At 45.6% G+C, this 27,493-nt stretch overlaps 1 protein-coding gene across 1 annotated transcript; it reads left to right on the forward strand.

Annotated features, from left to right (window-relative positions):
- Positions 1–5,090: 5,090 nt before the first annotated feature.
- MSS51 (MSS51 mitochondrial translational activator) lies at positions 5,091–26,224 on the forward strand. Its single transcript, XM_032230273.1, has 6 exons — positions 5,091–5,275; positions 7,429–7,584; positions 8,689–8,813; positions 10,246–10,809; positions 24,029–24,122; positions 25,987–26,224. The coding sequence occupies exons 1-6, from the start codon at positions 5,091–5,093 to the stop codon at positions 26,222–26,224; spliced, it is 1,362 nt and encodes a 453-aa protein (XP_032086164.1).
- Positions 26,225–27,493: the final 1,269 nt, after the last annotated feature.

A 27,493-nucleotide genomic window follows, 5' to 3' on the forward strand; every position in this document is an offset into this window, starting at 1 on the left:
TGCAGTGATTCATTTAACAACTGTGGCAAGAAAAGTCATAAAATGGGGCAAAACCCGTTGAACAAATGTCTCAACAACTGAATGTTTGGGGCTCAATTGTGGTCGTAAGTCAAGGACTACCTAAAATAGAATAGAATATTGGAATGAAGGATAGGATAGGATATTGGAATGAATAGAATAGAGTAAGAATAGAATTAGAATAGAATAGAGTAGAATATTGGAATGAAGGATAGGATAAAATAGGATAGCATATTGGAATGAATAGAATAGAATAGAGTAAGAATAGAATTAGAATTAGAATAGAATAGAATATTGGAATGAAGGATAGGATAGGATAGGATATTGGAATGAATAGAATAGAATAGAGTAAGAATAGAATTAGAATAGAATAGAATATTGGAATGAAGGATAGGATAAAATAGGATAGCATATTGGAATGAATAGAATAGAATAGAGTAAGAATGGAATTAGAATTAGAATAGAATAGAATAGAATATTGGAATGAAGGATAGGATAAGATATTGGAATGAATAGAATAGAGTAAGAATAGAATTAAAATAGAATATAATATTGGAATGAAGGATAGGATAGGATATTGGAATGAATAGAATGGAATAGAATAGAATTCTTTATTGGCCAAGTGTGATTGGACACACAAGGAATTTGTCTTTGGTGCAGATGCTCTCAGTGTACATAAAAAGACAAGATACATTCGTCAAGAATCATAAGGTTCAACACTTAATGATAGTCATAGGATGCAAATAAGCAATCAAATCAGACTAGGAAACAATCAATATAAATCGTAAGGATACAAGCAACTAAGTTACAGTCCTGCAGTCATAAGTGGGAGGAGATGGGTGATAGGACTAATGAGAAGATTAATAGTAATAGTTAATGCAGCCTTAGTGAATAGTTTGACAGTGTTGAGGGAATTATTTGTTTAGCAGAGTGATGGCATTCAGGAAAAACTGTCCTTCTGTCTAATTGTTCTGGTGTGCAGTGCCCAATGCATCGTTTTGAGGGCGGAAGTTGAAATAATTTATGTCCAGGATGTGAGGGGTCTGTAGATATTTTCACAGCCCTCTTTTTGACTCGTGCAGTGTGCAGGTCCTCAATGGAAGGCAGGTTGGTAGCCATTGTTTTTTCTGCAGTTCTGATTCTCCTCTGAAGTCTCTGTCTGTCTTGTTAGGTTGCAGAATCAAACCAGACAGTTATGGAGGTGCAGATGACAGACTCCATCATTCCTCTGTAGAACTGAATCAGCAGCTCCTCGAGCAGTTTGAGCTTCCAGAATGTTTGGGGCTCAGTTGTGGACTACTACATTTAAATTTGGGGTGGGGTGGGGGGTGAGTAACAGCCCTTCTGCTGTCCAGAAACATTATGTGGCCAATCTTCCCCATCCCAGCAAGAAAACTCAAGCAACAGATTTGGAAAGCCACCAACCCTTGGCACAGTAGAATATCTGAAACTGGAGAAGGGGGATATCTTTTCCTGATTGACTTTAGCTCTAAAGATGTCTGAAAATAGACCACGTCTGGAAGTGTCACAAGTCAGATGGGATATCACTTGTTGAAGTCTGCCACTGGGAAGAGGGCTTAAGAAAAATTCTTCCGGCTGAGCTCCCACCAAGGAACATCCCTGCCCATCACTCCACCATGGCTAATTGGATATTAATTGAAAGAATTTCGCTCTATGCATGGGATAAACAGAGACATTCCAGGCACTCTGTGCCATTTTGCACTGCTAACAAGCACTGGCATACTTCACAGTACGTCCCGGTCTTTCTCTCTCTCTCCTCTCTGTTGACGGAAAGCAAATCGTTTCGCATTCTTATGACTTCTACAGGGTGGCAGGCCTGAAAGCCAGCATTAAGCCTGGGAATGGCCTGGTTATGTGTCTCCTGAAATTCCGCTGGTTCTTTCATGAAGCAACACGTTTTCCCCTCCCCAAATTCGCTTTAAACAAATATCTCGTCTTTTCCAACTGCTTTATTGTCTGCACCGCAGCTAAAGCAGAATAGAGATTTTGGCGAGGCTGTTTTTTTCTTGGTTTGGCCATAAACAAATGGCTCAAAGCAGGGGTCAGCAACCTGTGGCTCTGGAGCCGCATGTGGCTCTTTCATCCCTCTGCTGCGGCTCCCTGTCGCCAGTTGGCAGCACAATTTTGAGAGGAGCTTCTGGTTGGGGTGGTGGTGGAGCAGGGTGTGCCAGGAGGAGACTCTATGGCAAGGGGCGGGTTTTCCGGTCGGCACAATTGATAGGGCTTTCAGTTAGGACAGGTAGAAGAAAAAGGACGCTGTGCTAGGAGGAGACTCTATGGTGGGGCGAACAAAACTTCTGGTTGGCAGAGGAAAAAGGACACCACACTAGAAGGAGACTCTATGGTGGGGGAACCGGACTTCTGGTCGGCTCCAGAATTGCACAGGGGGTTTCCAGTTAGGACCTTTATGGTTCTTTGAGTGTTTAAGGTTGCCAACCCCTGACTTAAAGGATTTCATGACTGTCAAAGAAGACAACATGCTTAGCACCAGCCTTGAAGATTCACAAGTAGTCCTTGACATCCGACTGTAATGGAGTCTGTGACGATCGTAAATCGGATTGTTCATATGTCTGATCTGAAATGATAAAGATCAGAGAACCAGTTCGTACCACTATCTAAGCCCCGGAATCCTGAGTAAGTATGTGGATTTACCCCAAAATTTCTCAGCATTCTCAAAACACTTTGGCGAGTTCTGATTGGCTGAAGATGGACTAGTCATGGAGATAAGGCTGGAATGAGGGGGAACCTCTGTGTATCTTTTGAGTGAGGGAAACCCAGAGCTCTCCTGACTTTACAGCAGTCAACATAACTTCATAAAAGAATTCCTAAGGGATCAGATCGGGGCAGGCCTGACACTCCAAACAGCCGCTTTTGGAAATCCAGGTCCCAATTCTGGCTGTAAGTCAAGGACTCCCTCTATTTACTTGGGTTGCCTGTTCCAAAAATGAACACAGGACCCCACATGAATTCTATGGACGGGTTTCATTCCGACTCAGGCTGGAGCTGTCAGCCAAGAGCTTCTCTTGCAAAACAAGCTGACAGGTCTTTGGCTTGGACAGGCACACTGTCAAATGAAGATTGGCTGCGTTGTCTTCGGCTGGCAGCCGGCCACAGACCTTATCATAGGCCCATCGCCTCTCCTAGGAAGGATTGATTTAAGGGAGCAGGTGCAAGGCAAGGGAGATGATGAAGGCTGATAGCCGGGAGAAAAAATTGGGTGAGGATCCTGGCACTGCAAATAGATTCGCTGTGACAAGAGCAATCTAACAGGCAGGGGAAGGGAAGAGTTTTCATTAAGTCCTCGATTTAACGACTGCGATTGGAACCAGAATCTCTGTTGTTGCACACCATAGGCTCAATTTTACGACCTTCCTGGTTGGGGTTCTTTACCGGGTCGCTGCAGTTGTTAAGTGAATCATGCAGTTGTTCAATCTTCGGTTAAAATGAAACCTTGTCTAAAACATTTTACCTTTCACTGTTGAGTACCTTATTCATTTCCTGTCTGCCCATCCCATCTCTCCTCAAGGTGCCCCACTTGCAAGTCTTTTCCGATTTAACGTATAATAATAACACTTATCCAGGAAGCTCAAACTGCCCAAGGAGCTGCTGATACAGTTCTACAGAGGAATGATTGAGTCCATCATCTGCACCTCCATAACGGTCAGGTTTGGCTCAGGAACCCAACAAGACAGACACAGACTTCAATGGATAGTTAGAACTGCAGAAAAAAAAATTGCTACCAACCTGCATTCCATGGAGGACCTATCTACTGCACAAGTCAAAAAGAGAGCTGTGAAAATATCTACAGACCCCTCACATCCTCAACATAAATTATTTCAATCCTTACCTTCAGCATTGCACACCAGCTCGACACACGAACATTTTTTTCCTGAATGCCACCACTCTGCTAAACAACTAATTCCCACAACATTGTCAAACAATTTACTAAGATTCTTCTTATTCTTCCTAGTACCCATCTCTTCCTACTTATGACTATAGCCATGTTGCTTGTATCTTTACAATTTATATTATTTGTTTCCTAGTATGATTTGATTGCTTATTAGTAACCTATGACCATCAGTAAGTGTTGTATGATTCTTGATGAATATATTTTATTTTTCTTTATCTACCCTAAGAACTTCTGCAGCAAATTCCTTGCGTGTCCAATCACACATGGTCAATAAAGAATTCTATTCTGTTCTGTTCTGTTCTGTTCTGTTCTGTTCTATTCTATTCTATTCTATTCTATTCTATTCTATCCTATCCTATCCTATCCTATCCTATTCATACTCCTACTCCTATTCTAATCCTAATCCTAATTCTATTCCTATTCTATTCAATTCTATTCCTATTCTATTTCCATATTCTATTCTATTTCCATATTCTATTCTTATTCTATTTACATATTCTATTCCTATTCCTATTCCTTTCTATTCCATTCTATTCTATTCCTATTCTATTTCCATATTCTATTCTCTAACTTCTATTCTATTCTATTGTTAAATCAACACAGGTAGTTCTCAACTTACAACCATTCATTTAGTGACTATTCAAAGTTTCCGCAGCACTGCAGAAACATGACTATTTTTCATCCTTATCACCGTTGCAGCATCCTGATGGTCACGTGATCAAAATTCAGGTGCAATGGGCTCGTATTTATGATGGTTGTATGTCCCGGGGTTGCAACCTGCAGTCAAGCAAGGTCAATGGGGAAGCCAGATTCACTTAACCACCGTGTTATTACCTTAACAACTGCAGTGATTCACTGAACAACGGTGGCAAGAAAGGTTGTAAAATGGGCCAAAACTCACTTAATATATGTTTCGCTTAGCAGCAGAAATTTAGGACTCCATTGTGACCGTATGTTGAGGAATACCTATATATAATATTAAATGTAATATAATATCATGCTTACCTAATACCTTTATTCCATTCATGAAGGCCCATAGTAAGATCTACTGTGTCTCAAGGCGAAGGAGGTTGAAAATAATATTGGCTGCTTCCCCTTTTGATAGGTGGATTCCAGTCTAGATCTTCCCAATCTGTTAAAGATGTCTCAGCGGAGCAAAAAAAAGACTTCCAAAAGTGGATATTCTAAGAACAACTCAGCAGAGGCCACTGTTCTCACCGGGGCAAAAATGGATGCGTTGGGTTTCCAAGCGATGGAGAGCAACGTTCCTGGGCTGTCCCAAGTTATCCTTCAGAAACTCAACATGAAGAATTACGATGAATATAGGTGAGCTGGATTAGCAGACAGAATGCGGGAAATATGGGTGTGGGAATCAAGAAATATAGCCTATTGATCTATTAGATTCAATAAATTATACGGGTAATAGAAGGCCCCAGAAGAAAGAGATCTGAGCCAAAGTTTTCAGCTAGGATGATTTCAAAATTTACCAGAAGTATTTGTAATCCTGCTGAACCGTTACTAACTGTGAAATATATATATATTTGCAAAATATGCACTTGGATGGATTCGTTTAAAACAGGAAGAATGAAACTGTTGGAAATGAGGAATTGAAAGTAATATACACAGGTGTTCACAGAAAGTGACAGTTAGTGAGGTTGTGAAGCAGTGGTGGGTTGCAGGCGGTACACCCCAGTACGGGCGTACCAGAGCCTGCCCGGAGCACCGGATACCGGAGGGCCCACCCAGCCGCCCGAGCTCCTTACTGGTCTTTTAAGCCCTCAGCTGGAGCGGGATGCGGAACCCACCACTGTTGTGAAGCATGTATGTGGTTAGAAAAACAGTATCAAGGATAGAGTTCAAAATCAGCTCAGGGCCCTTTGATGTACAGCAGTCCTTGTAGGACTTGCTCAGGGGTGGGTTTCTCGCCCCGTTCCAACCGGTTCGGTTGGAACAGGGCCGGCGGCGTCCTCGTGCACGTGCCCGGTGCACGCATGCGTACTAGCGTCTGTGCGACGCTCCATCTGCTCTTGGACGATCACACAGGTGCTGTATGCGTCCTGCGCATGCGTGGAAGCGCAGAACTCGTCAAAACCGGGTAAGGACCGCGGGTGGGCGGGCGCGCCCTTCGCCGTTCCCGGAAGTTACTTACTTCCGGGTTTGGTGACCAACCGGTTCGCAGGGACCGCCGTGAACTGGTTGAAAACCACCCCTGGACCTGCTATATCTCATTGGCCCTCTGCAATAATATGTTCATGCAGTGTATTATTGCTATTATATCTTTTATATCTATTCAGTTCTAATGTTCCAAATTATTAGAAACAATAAACCTCTGATCTTAAAGTAGGAATTATTGCTTGTGTTGTTGTCTTTGTTTCCGATGACATTAGTGTGGGGAGAGGGGAGTTGGACACGGTCTACAATGACCAATATTTGACCTGCTAATAAAACATCATCTCCATTACGTAGATCAGGCCAGGTGATCGACTCTAACAGGAAGGCTAAACTGCCTAAATTTAGTTTTGTTCACCACACTAAAAACATATTAAGACCATTGGTGAAATCTAATCCCCCACCCCACCCCGGTTCTGTGGGCGTGGCTTGCAGGGGTCATGTGACTGGGTGGGCGTGACCAATTTTTTTTTCACTTTCAGCTTTTTTTAAAGCTTTTATTTTTTCCCTGCCGGTTTGGGCGAAGGGGAAAAATGGCAGGGGGGAAAATGCTTTAAAAAGCAGCTGAGCTGTGCGATCATCAGAAGCTTTTTAAAAATTTTACTACCGGTTCACAGAACCAAGGTCAATTGTCCTTACTAGTTTGACCGAACCGGGAGGATTTCACCCCTCGTTGAGACTCTAGAAAGAGTGCAGAGAAGAGCAACCAGGACGATTAGGGGAATGGAGCCTAAAATTTAATGATGAACGTTTGCAGGAACTGGGCATGGCTAGTCTAGGGAAGAGAAGGACCAGGGGAGACAGGAGAGCAGTCTTCCAATATTTGAGGGGCTGACAAGGGAGGAGGGGGTCAGGCTATTCTCCAAAGCATCTGAAGGCCAGACAAGGAATAATGGATGGAAAGGAGAGATTCAACCTAGAAATAAGGAGAAATTTTCTGACAGTGAGAACAATCAGCCAGTGGAACAGAAGTTGCCTTTGGAAGTTGTGGGAGCTTCATCCCTGGAAGCTTTCAATAAGAGATTGGACTGCCATCTGTCACAAATGGTGTAGGGTCTCCTGCTTGGGCAAGGGGTGGGTGGGGTTGGACTAGATGATCTACAAGGTTCCTTCTAATTCTGTTAATCTGTTTATCAGATAATCATCCAAATCTGATTATGCTGGTCTTTCTCCTTCTTCTTATACTTCAGTGAATCAGAGAGGTGTTTACCTGATTCACTTCCAAATGTGAACCTTGGGAATGGTTCTCTGGCTTAGCATAGGATGATTTCTTCCTCAGCCTTTCTTTGGCATAGCCTGCTTCCTTCTAGATCTGCGCTCGAGGGCAAAACCCCTGGCATGGATTTTGGCATCCGATCTTACTTTGAGATGTTTCAGAAAATGGAAGACACGTTTAAATTTTGTGTCGAGTGCAAGAAACTTCCCGATTCATTACCTGACCCAAGAAGCCTACGGCGTTGCAAAAGGTAAAAATTAAATCTCCCCCTCCTTCAAGAGAAAGGGATTCTTTCTTTTCTCCCTCCAGCAGAATCATTACCATATTTTTCAGAGTATAAGACGCCCCGGAGTATAAGACACACCTTAGTTTTGGGGGAGGAAAATAGGCCAAAAAAAAAAAAAAAAGATCTGCCTACCAGGTATTCATCTGGCTAGCATCCTTCAGCGCATTCGTTTACTGGTTGTGAGCGAGCGCTCTTTGGGGGTTGAAAAGCAAGCTGATCGTTGCAGGGAGTTGCAATTAGTAAAGCAGGCGAAACGCAGAAGAGGTAAGAGAAGGCAGCAGCTCTTCTGGGCGGCCATTTTGGGCTCCGCGCCTCATGTTTTCAGCCTTCAAACGCTCCGATCACTGCCCGAAAACGTGGCCCAAAGAGGCGGTGATCGATGGTGATGTGCAGCCAATCCTAGCAGCCTTCAACAAGTCTCAAACGGGGCTCAAACGGAGTGTTTCGAGGCTGGAAATGTGAGGCACAGAGCCCCAAAATGCATTGTCTGTGCCAATCTTTGCAGCCAGGAAGAGGTCAACCCCCCCCCCCCCGGTGCATGCATGGCAGAGACTCAAAAATCAGCTGGCCGATGGAAGGCGTGTGCGCATGCACAGTGGAGTTGAGCTGTGGCACCTGTAGCATAGGTTTGCCATCATGGCTCTACTGATTCAGTTGTCTCAGCTACACATTTTCACAGTTTTAGTTACAAATGGACTTCTGTGGATCTCACTTCATACTTAAGAGGTCCATAGAGGAGGCCTGCACAAGCGCACTAACTTGCCTATCATTCCTGTCACTATATTGTTTATATTGCTCCCACTTTTGTTTCCATTTGACAAATTACAATAAATAAAAAATAAACACTAGGCGTGAATCCTGTAGAGACGCCATAAAACTCCTCTGAAGTTTCAAGCAAAATTAAATAGAAGAAAAGCAATGGATAAAGGAGATGAGTGCATGAAAGAGATTGGCAAGATTAGGAGACCACAATAGCCCACATGTCTGACTATTTAGCTCACTGGAAGTGAAATAATGCACCTAAATCACAAGTCTGGAATTGATTTATTGTTCTCCTTTTCTTCCTAGGTGTCAGAATGTCTATTATTGTGGTTCTGAATGTCAACGGTTGAACTGGCCCAGCCACAAAAAATTCTGCAAGAAACTGAAGCTGGCAGCTTTTGACCGACTCACGGAATGGCTTGTGTTCACAGGTAGCTTGAGATTCAGTTCCACTTAAGGAGGTTTAGAACAATAGGGACGGATCCCACTACAGTGGATTGTGCCATTTGTGACTTAGTTAAAAAAAATGATGGTTAGACACCCAGGGGGTTAACGTGTTAGTCGGGAATATTTCAAAGACCATAGAATAATAGGGCTGGAAAGGACCTTGGAGGTCTTCTAGTCTAATCCCATGCCCAAGCAGGACACCCTATGTCATTCTAGATAAATCGATGTCCAGTCTCTTCTTGAAAACCTCCACACTTGGAATACTGCATCCAGTTCTGGTCACCGTGATACAATAAAGATGTTGAAACTCTAGAAAGAGTGCAGACAAGAGCAACAAAGATGATGAGGGGTCTGGAGGCTAAGGGATAAGCTGAACGATGGAGAAAACTAGGTGTTCTGACCTAAGCTTCCCAAAAGCACGAAGCCGACTCCTTGTCCCGATAAAACCCCTTTTGTTTAGGTTAAAGGGAATTCCTTTCCAGCAAAGTCCTGGCCAACAGTCTTTCGTGAGATTTCACAACTACAGACCTTGATCAGGCTTGGAGAGCTGCCAGGCCGATATCTTCCAAACGCCATGCTGTAGCAGCAATTACTTGGCAAGGAGTCAGGAACTAATTGTCTCCTGCAAACTCCACTCCACTTTCCCCCCTCTTTATTCCCTGTGGGAGGGGCCATTCACCATCCTCCTGTGGCTTTACTCCCAAATTGACCCCTGTCCCTTAGCTGTTCCCTTCTCCTGGCAGCTCTGCGCATGCACACACTGGGAACAGGCTCCAGCTGTTCTTCTGCCCCACTGTTGTCTGACTCCGAAGGCAACTGTCAGATGGCCCTGGCCCCCTCTCTGACTCCGACACAGAGCCCTCATCAGAGCCTTCCCCAGACTCCAGGACTGGCCCATGTTCCTCCCCAGCCTCCTCCCTGCCTGAGTCTGCCACTGCTGGCGGGCCACAACACTAGATATGTTTAGTCTAACAAAGAGAGGACTAGGGGTAACATGATATCAGTCTTCCAATACCTAAGGGGCTGTCACAAAGAAGAGGGAATCAACCTATTCTCCAAGGCACCTGAAGGTAGGATAAGAACTAACCAGGGGAAGATCATTAAAAAGAGAGCCAACCTAGAATTTCCTGATCCTGAGAACAATTAATCAGTGGAATGGTTTATCCTCAAAAATGTTGTATTTGAAGGCCTTCTCCGTTAGAATGGATCACCAGCAGAATCTTTGGAGATGGGGGAAGTAAAGGTGGTGGCCATAACTTTGTGGTTGAAGTTCTAGCCAGGCCTTCACATGGTTGTGTAATCGCTCTTTTAGCTTCCCTATAGATGCTCCATGCACTGATTTAGAGGTTAGATGTGATGGTCTCAGTCAGTTTTAGGAATCTAAGATTCTTCTAAATCCTCATTTTCTTCTCGTAGGTGACATCCCTTTCCACACAGGCACATGGACCAAAAATATCCAGGACCTCCAAGGCTGGGAAGACTGGTTCTTGATGCAGGAACATCTGGATGAAAAGCTTAGCGCTATCAAAGCCGGACATTATATGAACATTCTCTGGGCCAATGCGGGCAAACCAAAGCCCAATGAGGTGGAGCTGATGGAGTCCATCAAGAGGGTGACCACAGATTTTGTCTCCAGGCCGGTCACCATTGGCCTCGGGCTGAGCATGTTCCACCTGGATCCTTATGCCAAGCCCCTCACGGTGCATGTGGTTGGAGCTTCTCATGCTGAGACCCTCAATGCTCGGGTTACGGATTACGATGAGCTCTCCCAGATGTTTCCAAAGCATCAAGGCATAGAGGTGGTCATGGTGGGGGTGGACGTGGTCGATGGACCCATTATGAGACCTCCGCTGGTGGCCTTTGGACCCCGGCAAAGGGTCTACCTCAGCAGCTACAAGGACCTTTATCACAACTTCTGGGAATCACAGGTGGAAACTCAGCAAGCGGCGCGACCAGATCTGGTGGTCGCTTTTCATGCAGGTATGAAGGTTTATGGCATTCTTCTTGGATTATCTAGCCCCATGAAATTCAATGCAATGTAATGTTGGACTCGAACAGGGGTGGGCTTCAAAAATGACAGCAATGAGTTCACTGCCCCATTGCTGGGTGGGCATGGCCTACTTGGCCTCCTGCCCCACATAGGAGGGAGGAGTTTTTCACTCTCTCCAGGCTCCGGAGGCTTTCCTCAAGCCTCTGGGAGGGCGAAAACTGCTTCCCTTGGGCTCCGGAGGCCTTCTGGAGGGTGGAAACGAGCCCGTTTCCGGACTTCTGGAACCTCCGTAGGGCCGGTTCCCCCCTCCCCGAGTCTCCGCATGGGCCCTGCACTTACCTGGCCTGATGAACAGGCCACAAAGAGACTCCTGGGAGGGGAGGGAGTGTGTTGGGCATGGCCAGCCAGCAGTGGCATTTGGGGGTTTGCTGAACTGGCAGAATCCTAGCTAGAGGATTGCCTGAATCCGTGCGAACACTCAGCAGCCCATCCCTGGACTTGAACCAGGGAGTATCCAGAGTTCAGCACAACTAAGGGACAACATGATGGGAAAAGCTGGCTTAGGCAAAACGTCAGATCCTGTAGAGCCCACACCAATAGGAAGCATAAGGGTGAGGTCCATCAAAGCAACTATTTTGGTCTTGTAATGACCCCGTAATCCAGTGGTGGGTTGCAGGTGGTACGGCCTGGTACGGGCGTACCGGTGCCTGCCTGGAACACTGGTTACCATTCTGGTACGGTGCTCCGGAGGGCCCACCCGCCCGAGCTCCTTACCTGTATTTGAGCTCTTCAGTGCTTCCACATATGTGCATGGAGCGCTCAGCGCACGGCGCCTGCATGACGCTCCGCCAAGCATCTGGAGCATTGTGGAGGCCCATGGAGGCGTCGCAAGAAGTAAGGATGCATGCGTGTGCTACATGCTTTCATGTGGTGGACGTCGGGCCCCATTGCAACCAGTATGGTTGCAACGGGGCACAGAGCCCACTACTGCCTTAATCCCTTGCATCTGGGTGGAGTCGGGGCAACTGAATGGAGTGGAGTATTTACTGGCCGGATGCCCTTCCTGTCACCAGTGCAGAGTTTGCGGCTGATATTTATTCATCGTGCCCAGAGAGAGAAATACTTATCTAGGATCAAACTCATGGCCTCCTGATTATGAAGTGAGAACTCCACCTCTAAGCCATGGCTTCACTCAGGCTCCATCAAAGCCATGACCCAGGAAATTTGAAAACACAAGGCAGCTATTTTGGGGCAATTCATTCCTCTTATTTTAATTGGTTGCATTATTATTATTATTATTATTATTATTATTATTTATTGAAAATTTTAGAAAAAAAACTTTTACAAATGTTTACCTCCCCCCACTACCCTCCCCACAACCTCCCCCCCCCCCCCGACTTCCCAGAACCAATACAGGGTATAAATCTTTAACAAAGATGTTCTAAAAGAAACTTAAAAAAGTTGGTATCATCTTTCATTTAAGCTTTAACTCCTCTTTGCTAGGCTAAATCTAAACAGATTATATCATTCCTTGTTTCTTCAGTCATAAACTATCTGGAATTTCTTAGTCCCATATTTATTTTGAATATAGTCAATCCATCTTCTCCACTCCAGTTTATATCTCTCATTTGAGTGATCCTTGAGATATGCTGGTATTTTAGCCATCTCTGCTAGGTTTGTTACTTTTAATGTCCATTCTATTTTTTTTTTAAGGTGGCTTAGTATGTCCTAAAAACCTGCTCAGTTTGGTTCAACATCATGTGCCAGGTGGATTAATTTATTAGGCATCCAACCAAAGACCACTGCTAATGTTCATTCCTAAATTCGCTCCTCTTAGATTTCTATTATTTGGAATCTCATATCCAGGCTTAAGAGGGATGCCTAAAAAGTACCTAAAAAGTAGGTAAGAGAAAATATAAATAAGAATAAGGAAGTAGTAAGTAAAAGAGTTCATGGTGGCTCAGTAGCTGAGATGCTGATCTTATCAATAAGAAAGGTCAGCAATTCGGCGGTTCGAATCCCTAGTGCCGCATAGCAGAGTGAGCTCCCATGACTTGTCCCAGCTTCTGCCAAGGCAGCCCCGTGGGCCAGATTTAAGCATCCTGCGGGCCGGATCCAACCCCTGGACATTGAATTTGACACTCCTGTTCTAACCTAAATCCAGTTGAGAGATGAAATTAAAATTCGCACATATTAATTCCAGCAGGATTTGTTCTTATAGAGGGAAATCAGGGGCTGACAGCGACTTTCTCGCTGTTCAGAGAGTCATCCTATGAAATCTGCCTCTGTGCATGTCTGTCCAAAGTTGGCACCTGATATTTTGCACTCCCAAGAAAAAGGAGGTGGGTTCAAGAAAAAAATCTGCTACTCAGATTACTTCTAAATCCGTCTCTGAGCTAAGAACCATGGAATTCCAGAAGAGATTAAGAGTTTTATCTGTAGGAGAAGAATTCCAACTGATAGAAAGGCTTAAATCACGGCAGGTTAGAACTGTGTTCTCTTGAAAAGGGTCTGTCTACACCAGGAGGGAGTTCCGGTAGCTACTACTACTGGTTCGTTCATGAGCGTATTGTTCCGGTAGCTACTACTACCGGTTCATTCATGATGTGCGCTGTGCACGCATGAGTGATCCAATTAAAATTGTTCTGTGCATGCATAGAATTGAAAACCAAGATGGTGACGGAGGCAGCGGTGACCAGGGAACCAGTTCGGGGGCGTGGCAGGCCTGGGTCACTGCTGATTCAGGCGCCCAGGCCAGCATGCCACTACCAGTAGGAATCCACCACTGGTCTACACCCAGCTCAAAGGGAAAAGGACAATTTTCACCCATTTCTGCATAGGGGCGCAGTTTTCTGTCCTTGTTGGGAAGGTTGGAAATTGTCAGGTTCAAAGGATTAGGCCCGTATGTTAAGTTGCAGTTCACAAGAGTTTATTGTTCAATGTACTATAGGACATAAGAAGCTGGTCAATTAAAGTTCAACACTAATTTGCCACCCGATAAGAGTCAATGGAATTCAAGAGGGACCATTGCAGGGCTGGGTTTCTCGCCCCGTTCCAACCGGATCGGTTGGAACGAGGCCGGCGGCGTCCTCGCGCACACATGCGGCGTCCTCGCGCACGCACGCGGCGTCCTCAGGCACGCACGTGGCGCGCGCATGCGTACTAGCGTCTGCGCGATGCTCCAGCTGCTCCTGGAGGATCGCGCAGGCGCTGTATGCGTTCTGCGCATGCGTGGAAAGCGCAGAATTCGTAAAAACCGGGTAAGGAGCAGGCGCGGGTGTGCGGGCGCACGCGGGCGCGGGGGGGGCTTCGCCGTTCCCGGAAGTTACTTATTTCCGGGTTCAGCGACCAACCGGATCGCAGGGACTGGTGCGAACCGGTCGAAACCCACCCCTGGACCATTGGGATTCGGGCTGTTTGTGGTGACATAATGATTCTAAGCTGGTGACTTGCTTAACTCCACCCCCCTGGTTTGCCCTGCTCTTCTGCAGAAACTGCTCAAGCACATGCTTTGATCCCCTCCAGTCTGGCATTGTAAGAGGAGAGCTGGGTTAGTCTGGGGCAGCGTTTCTCAACCTTGGCAACTTTCAGATGTGTGGACTTCAACTCCCCCAATGCCACAGCCAGCCATGCTGGATTGCCAAAAGTTGAGAAGCGCTGGTCTGCAGTAACACAGAATCCGGGAGAGTCTATAGGTAGTCCTCCAGTTACAGCCATAATGTAGCCTTTCCATTGTGGTCAGAAGTCATGATGATTGTAAAACGGGCCCATCATGTGATTGGTGTGATTTTAGGACCTTTCTTGAGGGGGTCATTAAGTGAATGCTGTAATCATTAAGCAGGACAATGGTTTGCTGAGATTGTGGTTTTGCTGAAAACAGAGTGGTGCAGTGGCCTGGAGGTATTACTCTCACCTTGCAATCAGGAGGCTGTGATTTCGATCCTGGGTAGAGACAGATATTTCTCTCTCTGGGCACAATGAGAATATATCTGCTGAACTAAGGTCCACATTGGCAACAGGAAGGGCATCCGGCCAGTAAACACCCAGCTCCATTCAGTTGCCCAGACTCCACCCCACAAGGGATTATGGGGTCGTTAAAAAAAGAAGTGGGGTTTTGTTGAAAATCAGAAATAAATGCCAGTTTATGGCCATGTGACTGCAGAATGCTCGAAATGGCCATAAACGCAGCTGTATTGCCAAGCGCCTTAAGTTCAGGGTGTGAGAAGCAGGGGGTTTCCCAACCCAGCTTCAAATCGAGGTCATCGGTAGCCCCCAGGTAGGCCTGTTGCAACTTCAAATGGTTGCTAAGCAGGTAACTTACCTGTAGTGGCAGGATTCTTTTCTGGCTAACAAATTTAATACATTTGCTGTCACGTACCCACCTTTAATAAACTTTGTTAGTTGGAAAAGTTGCCACCAGATGCCTTCTGATTTCCCCTCCACCCTGCTTGAAAAGCATCTTTAAAGAACACAGAACAAAAGGCAAAGGTTATGTGTGAGAGAGATTGAGAGAAAAGGAAGGAATCTTAAAACATCAGGCACCAGTTCTTCAACATTCCTGAAGTGGGGCAACATGTCAGCAGTTGTTATTTTGAATGGCAAAAGGAAAGTTGGTGCTGTGGCCTGCCAGATTCTGACAGTGAGGAGGTTGGGGAGGAATCTGGGCCAGTCCTGGAGTCTGGGGAAGGCTCTGAGGAGTGCTGTGCGTCAGAGGCAAAGAGGGCCCAGGGCTGTCTGACAGTTATCAGCTGCCTTCAGAGTCAGACATCAGTGAGGCAGAGGAACTGCTGGAGCCTGTTCCCAGTGTGCGCATGCGCAGAGCTGCCAGACGAAGGGAACAGCTAAAGAACAGGGGTCGACTTGGGAGTAAAGGCCACAGGTGGATGGTGAATGGCCCCTCCCATCGGGAAAAAAAGACGAGCGAAAGGGGAGTGGAGTTTGCACTATCATCCCCCTGCCATGCCCACCAAGCCACACTCATAGAAGCGGTAGTTAAAAAAAATTGAATCCCACCCCTGGCTCAGATCCAATCAAATGCCTGGCTGAATGTGTGAGTAATAATAATCGTGTAGCCATGGAAAGAGAGCATTCATGGAATGACTTTTCCAGAGTCTACCGCTAAGGTTTCTCTCCTCCCTAAATCTCAGCAGAAAACAGAAAACCACCCAGAACTGGATAGCATCTTTTGAGGGGAAACCAGCTCTTAAAGGGCAGGATGCCTTGTTCAGTGTGCAGGTTTCATCTGCCAAGCATCAATCACCCAGTCCTGGGGATAGAATGACCGCGGCAGAGCCTGGGAAGCCAGCTACTGAAAGATATATTGGCTACATTCAACACATCTCCCAAAGCCTTATTATCAGCTGTGTTTGATTTGGGCTTAGTCAGTGCAATAGATGAGCCAAGCCACTCACAGCTTAGCTATTTAGGATGAAGCAAGACATGGCTTAACAGAAGGGTTCAAACCTAGGCAACAGGCTTAATGAGATTTGTAGTCCTTTGCAGCGATAACGCCTGTTAATTGGTCTGGTTCCCTTTCCAAAGTAGCTACGTTTACAGATATATTTAGCCAGCCACCAGTCTGGGATTTCTCACAAGGTTCTTGTGATGCTTCTGATTTTTGCCCTGGCAGACACCTAGAAGGAGACGCAGCACGTCAGCAACATTTCCCACGAGGTGGCCTCTGAGCCTTTTGCAAAAACACGCGAGAGATCCTTAGTCCCAGCCAATAATGTGAAATATGTCACCGGTGCTCTCCCCAAGAGGAACTCCTGATTCCAGAATAGCAATAGCAATTGCACTTAAGACGTATTCTGCCCCATCATGCTTTACAATCCCTTCTGAGCAGTTTACAGAGTCAGCCTTATTGCCCCCAACAATCTGGGTCCTCATTTTACCCACCTCGGAAGGATGAAGGCTGAGTCAACCTTGAGTTGGTCAGGATTGAACTCCGGACAGTGGGCAGAATTTGCCTGCAATGTGTCATTCTAACCACTGTCCTCTACAGCTAATCAGCAGTAGTACTTGCTTACATACCACTTCACAGTGCTTTACAGCCCTCTCTAAGCAGTTTACAGAGTCAGCCTCTTGCCCCCAACATTTTGGGTCCTCATTTGACCCACCTCGGAAGGTGGAGCTGGTCAGGATCAAACTCCAGACTAAGGAGTTCCCCGCCATCCACAGTCAGAGCTGAAGAAGCTTCTTGGATGAGAAGCAAAACCTCTTCAAAGAAAAACCAGAAAGTCCAGTTGCCTCTTGAGAAAAAAAACCACCTTTGGGACAACCATGTCCAGTATGACCGGGAATCTCCAAGTTGTGGGAGCTTCATCAGTGGAGGTTTTCAAGAAGAGATTGGGCTGCCGTTGGTCAAAAATGGTGTAGGGTCTCCTGCTTGAGCAGGGGGGTTGGACTAGATGACCTAAATGGTCCCTTCCAATTCTGTTAATCTGCAGGCATCTTACAGAGTCTTCTCCGACACCAAAGTTGCAATATTGCATTCTAACCACTGTCCCACCGTTGCTCTTGTATTGAATATTTCAGCAAAATAGCTGGTGGACGTCAACTCAACCTATAGCGAGAAATTTGCCCACCCCACCTGCCTTGTTGGAAGCCAAGCTGTTGCCAGTCAGCTGTTGCTGTCCATCAGCGTGGTAGGATTAAGCCCAAAGGGTCAGGATTAAGAGGGATGCTATAAATCTTTTTACACAATGATGAGGCTAATCAGCTTGCTAACAGAGTACTCACTAGCTACTTAAGCCAAAGGCAGCTGCAAGGTGGTAGTATGAACTTGAAACACTTGAAGCTCAGGTGGAATTCGGTTGTCTCAAGTAACTGCAGTCTTATAATGCGGATAGTCCTTCTCACACAAATGTTCAATTTTTATCAACCCGAATAGAGTTGGAAGGGACCTTGGAGGCCTTCTAGTCCAACCCCCTGCTCAAGCAGGAGATCCTATACCATTTCAGACAAGTGGCTGTCCAGTCTCCTTAAAAACCTCCAGTGATGAAGCTCCCACAGGTTGTGACGGCAAACTGTTCCACTGATTTTCCTCACCATTCCCCTTAGTTCCAGGTTGCTTGTCTCCTTGTTTAGTTTCCATCAGGGGTGAAATCCCACCAGTTTGGGCCGGTTCGCCGAAGCAGTAGTAAAAAATGCTACCGTTCGTCTGAACTGGTAGTAAAAAAAATGCTTTACAAAAGTTTTTTTAAAAAAAGTTCCGACGATCGCGGGGCATAGCTGATTGTCACAGCTGATCGTCTTAAACTTTTTTTTAGTAACAAAAAAAGTTCCAAGGATCAGCTCTGACAATCAGCTGTGACAATCAACTGTGCCTCGCGATTTATATTAGCTAGAAAACAGAAAATCCTGCGAAGACGAAACACGCGCGCAAAACAAACTAGTTAGCAGACTTCAGAGCATTTCACTCCTGGTTTCCATCCATTGTTTCTTGAGATAACCTTTCCTGGTTGCTTCCTAGCTCTTCCGCCATACTTCCAAATCCATAAAGGGAGCTTTGTTGGTTGGGTGAGGATGCTGTTACAGCGGTTGTAGAGTTGCTTTTCCAACCTTAGTGCTCTGTGAAGTAGGGATATTTCAACTATTGTAGTCCTCTGCAAGTGGAAGATTTGGACATCAGGTAGAATTGCTCAAGGATGTCTACTAGAAACCATTATGATGCCACGTGCAGCCACTGCTTAGGTAATGATATCACAATGTGCATGACATCACTTCTCCTTACAGATGTCCTTGGCCAAAGCCCAGACATCTGGAAAGGATTAGACGAGGTGAAGCTGGTTCAGGCAGTTTGACCCAGGTTGCATCACCAATGTGTTGAGTTATGACCCTTGACATCCTCAGGTACAGTGGCTATGCCAATTGAGGATAATCTTAATTGCCCAGAATCATGTATTTGAGTTAGGCAACTATATGAATGAATGATCTGGTGGGGAGTAGGTGGGCACATCTAGAGATAGGATTCTTATTCTAATCCCTATCCACCCATTAGGAGCAAAGAAATGAGATTGGCCTCTCATTTAAACTTCTTGGAAAAGGATGATAGACTAGAATAACAAGAGTTGGAAGGGACCTTGGAGCAGTGGTGAAATTCAATTTTTTTTTTACTACCAGTTCTGTGGGCATGGCTTGGTGGGCATGGCAGGGGAAGGATACTGCAAAATCCCCATTCCCTCCCCAATCCTGGGGGAAGGGTATGGCAAAATCTCCATTCCTACTCCACTCTGGGGCCAGCTGGTTCTCCGAACGACTCAAAATTTTCACTACCAGTTCTCCAGAACCTGTCAGAATCTGCTGAATTTCACCCCTGCCTTGGAGGTCTTCTAGTCCAACTCCCTTCTCAAGCAGGATACCAACCTATACCATTTCAGACAAATGGCTGTCCAGTCTCTTCTTAAAAACCTTCAGTGATGGAGCACCCACAACTTCTGAAGGCAACTTCTGTTCCACTGGTTAATTGTCTTCATTGGTAGGAAGTTTCTCCTTAATTTCCGGTTGCTTCTCTCTTTGATCAGTTTCCATCCATTGCTTCTTGCCTTGCCTTTTGGTGCTTTGGAAAAATAAGTTGACAACCTATTCTTTGTGGCAGCCCCTCAAATATAGGAAGAACTAGATGGTGTGACAAAGATGGTTTTATGGGAACATCATACCTCTACAGAACAGAGGCAGGGGGAGATGATATGCATTTAACAATAACAGAGTTGGAAGGGACCTTCGGTGTCATCTAGTTCAACCCCCTGCTCATGCAAGAGACCTATACTAGGGATTCAAACCGCTGAACTGCCGACCTTTCTGACTGACAAGCTCAGTGTCTTAGCCACTGAGCCACCTAGCCAGGCACTTAACCTTAAAGTTAAGTTAAACTTAACATTTAACCAATGCTGAGACTTGGGAAACCTTCGCGCCTTATAGAGTTGTGTTGTGCCTGTGTGCCCCAGGAGGCTCTGGTGTGGGTTTCACAATGAGCGTGGAGGAAAGTTCAGCTTCCATACTTCAGGGGTTCAGAACATGAATTTGAACCCAGCGATCCAAGCCAGACTATATAAAGTCAGGACAACAGATCAGGAATGACTCTCTCCTTTCAAGAAATTCTCTTTGCGGAGCGTTGGCTTCTCAGGGATGGTGACTCATCCTTTGAGTCTCTCCTTGCTCAATCTGGCCATCAGGAACACCATAAATCATCCCAAAGACCTTTTCCCAAGCCCTGCAAGACAACCTGAGCAATTTCAGTTCTTTAGTCCTTCCACAGAGTGTCTCTGCCTCTCTTGAATTCTCTGGCACAGCAAAGTGGTTTCTTTCCAGGAACAAGGTGTCCTCCTTTTGATCGTCTCTCTCTCTCTCTCTCTCTCTCTCTCTCTCTCTCTCTAACATTCCACTGCTGTGAAGCCCTCCAGGCAACAGAAGGTCTTTCTAAATATACAACTCTTATGTTGCATCCCTCAAACTTCCAGAATGCCCGAGAAGCTTTCAGCAAACTGGGCCCAGGTTTCCTATACGCTTAGCCTAGTGGTGTCTAAACCCAGAGAACAGAACTCAACACTGGCCACGTTCTGCAGGTATACACATTGGCAAAAAAAGCAGAACCCTCACTCTGTCAAGGACCTTGGAGGACTAATGATTTAAGTCCCAGAGCTCCCTGTAACAGCATTGCCAAAAAGGCATTAAGAGTTGTCAATCTAATCTTGTGAAGCTTCTTCTCCGGTAATATTGTACTGCTAATCAGAGCATACAAAACCTTTGCTAGACCAATTCTCGAATACACCTCATCTGTCTGGAACCCACACTGCATATCGGACAGTAATACAATCGAGAGAGTCCAGACATATTTCACAATATTCCGTTCTGCTCAAAACAGAATCCCTTATGCCACTAGGCTTGAAATTTTGGGCTTAGACAACTTAAAACTACATTGCCCTTGGTCTGACCTAAATGTAGTACATAAAATTATCTGCTACAACGTCCAACTGTCAACGACTACTTCAGCTTCAACCACAACAACACACAAGCACACAATAGATACAAACTCAAGGTAAACCACTCCAAACTCGATTGCGGAAAATGCGACTTCAGCAACAGAGTAGTCAACACCTGGAATGCTCTACCTGACTCTGTGGTTTCATCCACAACCCTCAAACTTTAACCTTAAACTGTCTACTCTGGACCTCACCCCATTCCTAAGAGATCTGTGCATAAGCGCACCAGTGTGCCTACCGTCCCTGTCCTAATGTTCCCTTTTATTCGTATCCATTTCATGTATTCAAAATCACATTTATACTTATATATGTTATCTAATGCATACTTGATGAAATAAATTAAAAAATACAATAAGAAGTAATGTGCAAGGGTGTACCGATAGCTGTACAAGCAGCCAGATTCTTGCTATTCTCCTGGGTGTGTTCCAGACATTGTCGCATTCAGAGCCAAGCTGGGATTTAAATGCGGAAAGGACAGAAACTCCCACTGTGTTTCAAAGTCAGCAAGGGAGAGATGCCTGCCTCGAGTTCCATCATATCTTACGAGGCTGGCCTTTTCCTCTGGCAAAAGGGAGAAATCTTTTCCTATCGTGTCACCAGGCTGAATTTCAGGGGAGGGGCGTATAGTGAGGGGAACCCAATTCAATGTTCACCCTTGTCTCAAGTTCAGACTGTCAAAGAACAAAAAGTTCAGAGAAGAGCAACTAAGAGGATCAAAACCCTGGAGACTAAAACATATGAAGAACGGCTGCAGGATTTGGGTTTGGCTGATCTAAAGAAAAGAAGGACTAGGGGTGACATGAAAGCAGTTTTCCAATATTTGAGGGACTGCCGCAAAGAAGAGGGAGTCAAACTATTCTCCAAAGCACCAGAAGGGCAGGACAAGAAGCAATGGCGGAGACTAATCACGGAGAGAAGCAGCCTGGAATTAAGGAGAAACTTCCTAACAGCAAGGACAATTAACCAGTGGAACAGTTTGCGTCCAGAAATTGTGGGCACTCCATCACTGGAGGTTTTTAAGAAAAGTCCTGACAGTCAGTTATCTGAAATATTATAGGTTCTCCTGCTTGAGCAAAGGGCTGAATTAGAAGCATAAGCAACAGCAATAGCATTTAGACTTATATACCGAATCACAGTGCTTTTCCAGCCTTCTCTAAGCAGTTTACAAAGTCAGCCTATTGCCCCCAGCAATCTGGCTCCTCATTTTACCCCCCTTGGAAGGATGGAAGGCGGAGTCAACCTTGAGCCGGTGAGATTTGAACTGCTGAACTGCAGCTAGCAATCGGCCTGCAGTACTGCACTCTAACCACTGCACCACCTCAGCTCTTTTACCCCCCCAAGGCCCTTCCAGCTTGCTCACTCACTGACTCACTCACTCATTCAATAAGGTGATGAAACCTTTCATGTCACACAATATTCCTCAACTGTGGCAACTTTAAAAGGGATAGACTCCAGCTCCCAGAATTCCCCCTACCAGCAGGCATCCAGACTGGCTGGGGAATTCTGGGAGCTGAAGTCCAAATTGGCTGGGGAATTCTGAGAGTTGAATTCCACCCATTTTAAAGTTGCCAAGTTTGAAAAACACTGGTCTATATCTGAACATTTTCCCACAGACCAATTCCACACAGGCAATGGGTACAGAGGTGCTATTCCACCAGTTCTGACAGGTTCTGGAAAACTGGTAGCGGAGTAGTTCAGAGAACGGGCAAATAGGCTGGCCCCGCCCCTGCTGCCTCCCAGCTGATCTTCTTTTGTTGCCCTGAACAGGAGAACGGAGCTGGAAAGCAGGTTAGTGGCGTGGGGAGGGAATGGGGATTTCTCAGTAACCTTTCCCTGGACTGGGGAGGGAGTGGGGATTTTCAGTAACCTTCCCCTGGAGTGGGGAGGGAATGGGGATTTTGCAGTATCCTTCCCCTACCACACCCACAAAGCCACGCACACAAAGCCACGCCACACCCACAAAGCCATGCCACACCCACAAAGTCACACCCACAGAACCGGCAGTAAAAAAATTTGAATCCCACCACTTGAATGGGTATCTTAGGCAGAAATGTTTTCCTCGACATTGTAGTATTTTAGGTGAAAGGCAGACATTTTCTGCGTCAATTTCAGGGATTAGTCCACTGGGTATATTTCTCTTCTGATCAAGCCAGCCTTGGATGTTTCGGCTGCTGACACTCTGAGAAAATATGTTGCCTTTATCATTGTGCCAAGACCTTTGTTCTCGCCACGCCACAAAAATGTGGTTGAAGGGGATGAGAAAGCAAAACTGAGCTGATAGGAAAGATAACCTGGTCCCCACTGATGTGTGAAAGTAGAGGAGGAGAGCTTGTCATGCCTTAATTGGACAAGGAAAAGAGGAGATATTTTGTATAACCTTGTATATGCTGCCCTGGGAGGATATTTGGAAGCATGGAACAGAAATCCTGAATGTATGTAGAAGAGTAAGGAAGGAGTAGGTAATTAAAAGAGTAAGGGTAAAAGTAAAGTAACAGGGATGGTAAGGAAGCATGGAAAAGAGTAAGGAAGGAGTAGTAAAAAGTAGGTAAGAGAAAATGTAAACAAGAATAAGGAAGTAGTTAGTAAGTAAAAGAGTTCAGGGTGGCCCAGTGGCTAAGACGCGAACTTGTCGATCAGAAGGTTGGCTGTTCAATAGTTTGAATCCCTAGCGCCGTGGAAGGGAGTGAGCTCGTGTGACTTGTCCCAGCTTCTGCCAACCTAGCAGTTTGAAAAAAATGTAAAAATGCAAGTAGAAAAATAGGGACCACCTTTCGTGGGAAGGTAACAGCGTTCCATGCGCCTTTGGTGTTTAGTCATGCCGGCCACATGACCACGAAGACGTCTTCGGACGTCTTCGGCTTTGAAATGGAGATGAGCACCACCCCTTAGACTCGGGAACAACTAGCACATATGTTGCCAGACAAGAATAATGGATGGAAATTGACCAAGGAAAGATTCAACCTAGAAATTTGGATTATTTTTTTTTGACAGTGAGAGCAATCAACCCATGGAACAGAAATTGCTTTCAGAAGTTGTGGGAGCTTCATCACTGAAAGCTTTCAAGAAGAGACTGGACTGATATCTGTCAGAGATGGAGTGGGGTCTCCTGCTTGGGCAGGGGTTTGGACTAGATGACCTACAAAGTCCCTTCCAACTCTGTTAATCTAAGATGCATCTAGAGGGCTTAAGAGAAGAAGCCCATGCTTTGTCTCCTCTTATTTTTCAGGGTTCCATGCCTGTCCTGATCTGATGGCAAGTTGGCTTCCCACGTTGCTGCTTCTGCGAGACTACAAGATCCCTTCTTTATTCACTATGTACAGGTAAAGCTCTTCTTCCAGGTCATGATCGGTTGCAATCTGCAGAAGAAACTCATACCTTGGTCCTCCATGGGAAAAATAAGGGGCAAATTTCTTCTTTGCTTAAGCAGCAGCCAGTAGTCAGGGTATAGGGTTCATCTATGAGAAAGGTGTCCAATATTGGCACCTTTAAGACTTGTGGACTTCAACTCCCAGATACCCCCTTCCCAGCTGAAATTCTGGGCGTCGAAGTCCACAGGTTGGACATTCCTGATCCAAGAGATGTCATCTCAGACTGCCATGGAATCTGTGGGGTATATGTCTTAATTTGATCCCTGGTTTGATCCCACCAGAGGTTGATCCTGGACCTTCTGCATGATAATGATGTTCTGACATCCAACAAGTAGATACAAATAGAAGTAAAGGTTTAAGAGAGGAATGTGGGAGGCAAGCCAAAAAAAAAGCATAGCAATTAAATTAGCGAAGTGGGCAAGAGATGATGGATAGATGATCTCTCCTTTTTGTTGTTGTTCTGATTTGCTTTTCCTTCTCCCTCCCTCCCTCCCTCCCTCCCTCTCTCCCTCCCTCCCTCCCTCTCTCTTTTTAGGTAGGTGACATGATTAGAAGTTAGATAGGATAGAAAGAAAAAAGTCTTTTAATAAAAGGTGACATGATTAGAAGCTAGAATAAGTGATAGAAATAAGAGAAGGGGGGAATACTAATAAGTAATAATAATTATAATAAGTATAATCCTTATTATACTTTTATATAATAAAATGGAAGTAATGGCAAAAGAAAACATGGAATAATTGAGTAATGATAGATTGCAACTTATTATAAATGTGTATTAATATTAGAAGTAAGTCAGTTGAATGAATGTAATAGTTACGATTACCTTTATTAGTTGTATTGGTATTAGAACGTATGACATCCAGGTGGCACACTGTTCACGCATTGATTTGACATATTTATAAAAAAATAAATACATTTTTAAAACTTGGAAAAAAAAGATAAGGATGTTCTGGTTGCAGGATTGTGGCCAGAAGAACAACAGTGACTGTAGAGCAGGGGTGTCAAACTTGATTTCATTGAGGGCTGCATCAGCGTTGTGTTTGACCTCAGGGGGCCAGGGTGGGTGTGGCCAGCTGAACACCACTCATGTTGGGGAGTCTGTGGCGGCCCGAGGTCTCTGTCAGCGAAACAGGATCCTGAGCTCTGTTTTCAGTTATGACGGCTTCCTGCAACCCTCTGCCAGCAAAAACGGAGCTTGGGAGAGCCACCCGCGGCCCTTCTGCCCTCTATTTTTGCTGGCAGACGCACTGTGGGTTGGTCCTGCGCTGTTTCCAGGGTGTCCCTGTGGGCCAGATCTAAGCACCTCACAGGCTGGATCCAGCACGTGGGCCTTAAGTTCTGACACCCTTGCTGTAGAGTAATAACTAATGAAGAAACAACCAATAGTGACCTTGTGCTATAAGCAGGGGTGGGCTGCTATGGGTTTGCCCAGGTTTGGGAGAATCCGTAGCTAACATTATGGCAGTTCAGAGAACCTCCAAATCCCACCCCTGGCTGGCCCTGCCCACCCCACCCCTCCCACCCTGCCCCGTCCCTCCCAGGAGTCTCCATGCAGCCCATTTTGGATGCAAGGTAAGTGCGGGGCCCGCATGAAGGCTCGGGGGGCCAGTTTTCGCCCTCCCAGAGGTTTTAGGAAACGCCTCATGGAGAAGGCCAACTAGGCCACGCCCACCCAGCAACTGGGCAGAGAACCAGTTGCTGGAATTTTTGAAGCTGACCATTGGCTATAAGGCCACACGCTAATTTCAAGTAGAACTGGAGCAATTTTTGTTGGCTAGGCGGATAACTAATCCTTCTCTTGTCTTCCTTCTTTTAGTGAACAGGAGCTGAAACATTCCCTCCGAATCCTGATGGAGCTGGAGACTCAGATCATAAGCTGCGGGGCGAACCCCTTCGCCTCCCTCAAACTGGAACAGGCCCATTCAAACCCTAATAAGTCACCCGTCTACGCCAACTCCCACTACCTCACCTTCCATGGTCTAGGTGGTCCTTCTGAAGAACATGACATTGGAGAACTAGAGGGAGAAGAGGAAGGAAGACCTCAGCAAGCTTAGAACTATACAACCTAGCTAGTTAGTGGTGGTTCCCTTCATATCTCTGTCACACAACCAGCTAAGATCTCAGGAATGCAAGTATCAGGGCGATGGTGAAAGCTGACTTTTCTGCTTGCAGCTAAAGATCCAAGGCTATTATTAGCAGCTGTCTAGTCTAGTCCTATCAGTTTGTAGACAAAGCACGTTGACTCTCATTATCTTCTCTGAAAACATCTCCCAATTTAGAATATGTAAACCAGCTAACTTGAGACCTTCCAGATGTGTTGATGCTAGATTTTCCAAAATTCCCAACCACAGGCAATGCCAGCTTGGAGTTCTGGGAGCTGTTATACCAGGTGTGAAATCCAGCAGGTTCTGACGGGTTCTGGAGAACCAGTAGCAGAAAGTTTGAGTAGTTCGGAGAACCGGTAGTGGAAATTTTGAGTAGTTCAGAGAATCGGCCAATGCCACCTCTGGCTGGCCCCAGAGTGGGGTGGGAATGGAGATTTTTCAGTATCCTTCCCCTAGCCTGCCCATCAAGCCACACACATCAAGCTATACCACACCCCCCAAATCATGCCCACAGAACCGGTAGTAAAAAAAAATGCATTTCACTACTGTGTTATACCCAACATAGTTGGAAGACTCCAGATTGGAGATGAGCGCCACTTTGGTGTAATGATTAAAGACATGGATTAGAACCCAAGGGACTGAATTCCAGTCCTATTTTAGGCATGACAGTCAGAATAAGAGAGTTGGAGGGGACCTTAGATGTCTTCTAGTCCAACCCCCTGCTCAAGCAGAAGATCCTATGCCATTAGACAATGGCTGTCCAGTCTCTTCTTGAAATCTCCAGTAATGGACACCCACAACCTCTGGAAGCAAGTTGCTCCACTGGTTTATTGTTCTCTCTTTCAGGAGATTTCAACTTAGTTCTAGGTTGGCTCTCTAGTTGATAGGTTTCCATCCATTACTTCTTGTCCTGCCCTCAGGTGTATTGGAGAATAGTTTGACACGCCCCGCCCTCATTGTGGTAACCCCTCTAAGTCAACATTTTGGGCCAGGTTGTTCTATCAACCCCTAGAAAAGATTGAATGGCAAACCTGGGCAATGTAAAAATTTAATAAAATAAAAAAGCACATCTGAAAATGGTTAATTTTGTTATTCCTGCTCAAAGTCTTCTGTTTAAGTGGGTAGCCATATGAATCAACATATGAGATAGTCTCATTCACTGGTATCCTGTTCATCTTTGTTTGGGGACACAATTGCTTGTGGTTCTCCCTCTGCCTC

Source organism: Thamnophis elegans, chromosome 14, assembly GCF_009769535.1.
Source record: "Thamnophis elegans isolate rThaEle1 chromosome 14, rThaEle1.pri, whole genome shotgun sequence".
In the NCBI taxonomy this organism is placed as follows: domain Eukaryota; kingdom Metazoa; phylum Chordata; class Lepidosauria; order Squamata; family Colubridae; genus Thamnophis; species Thamnophis elegans.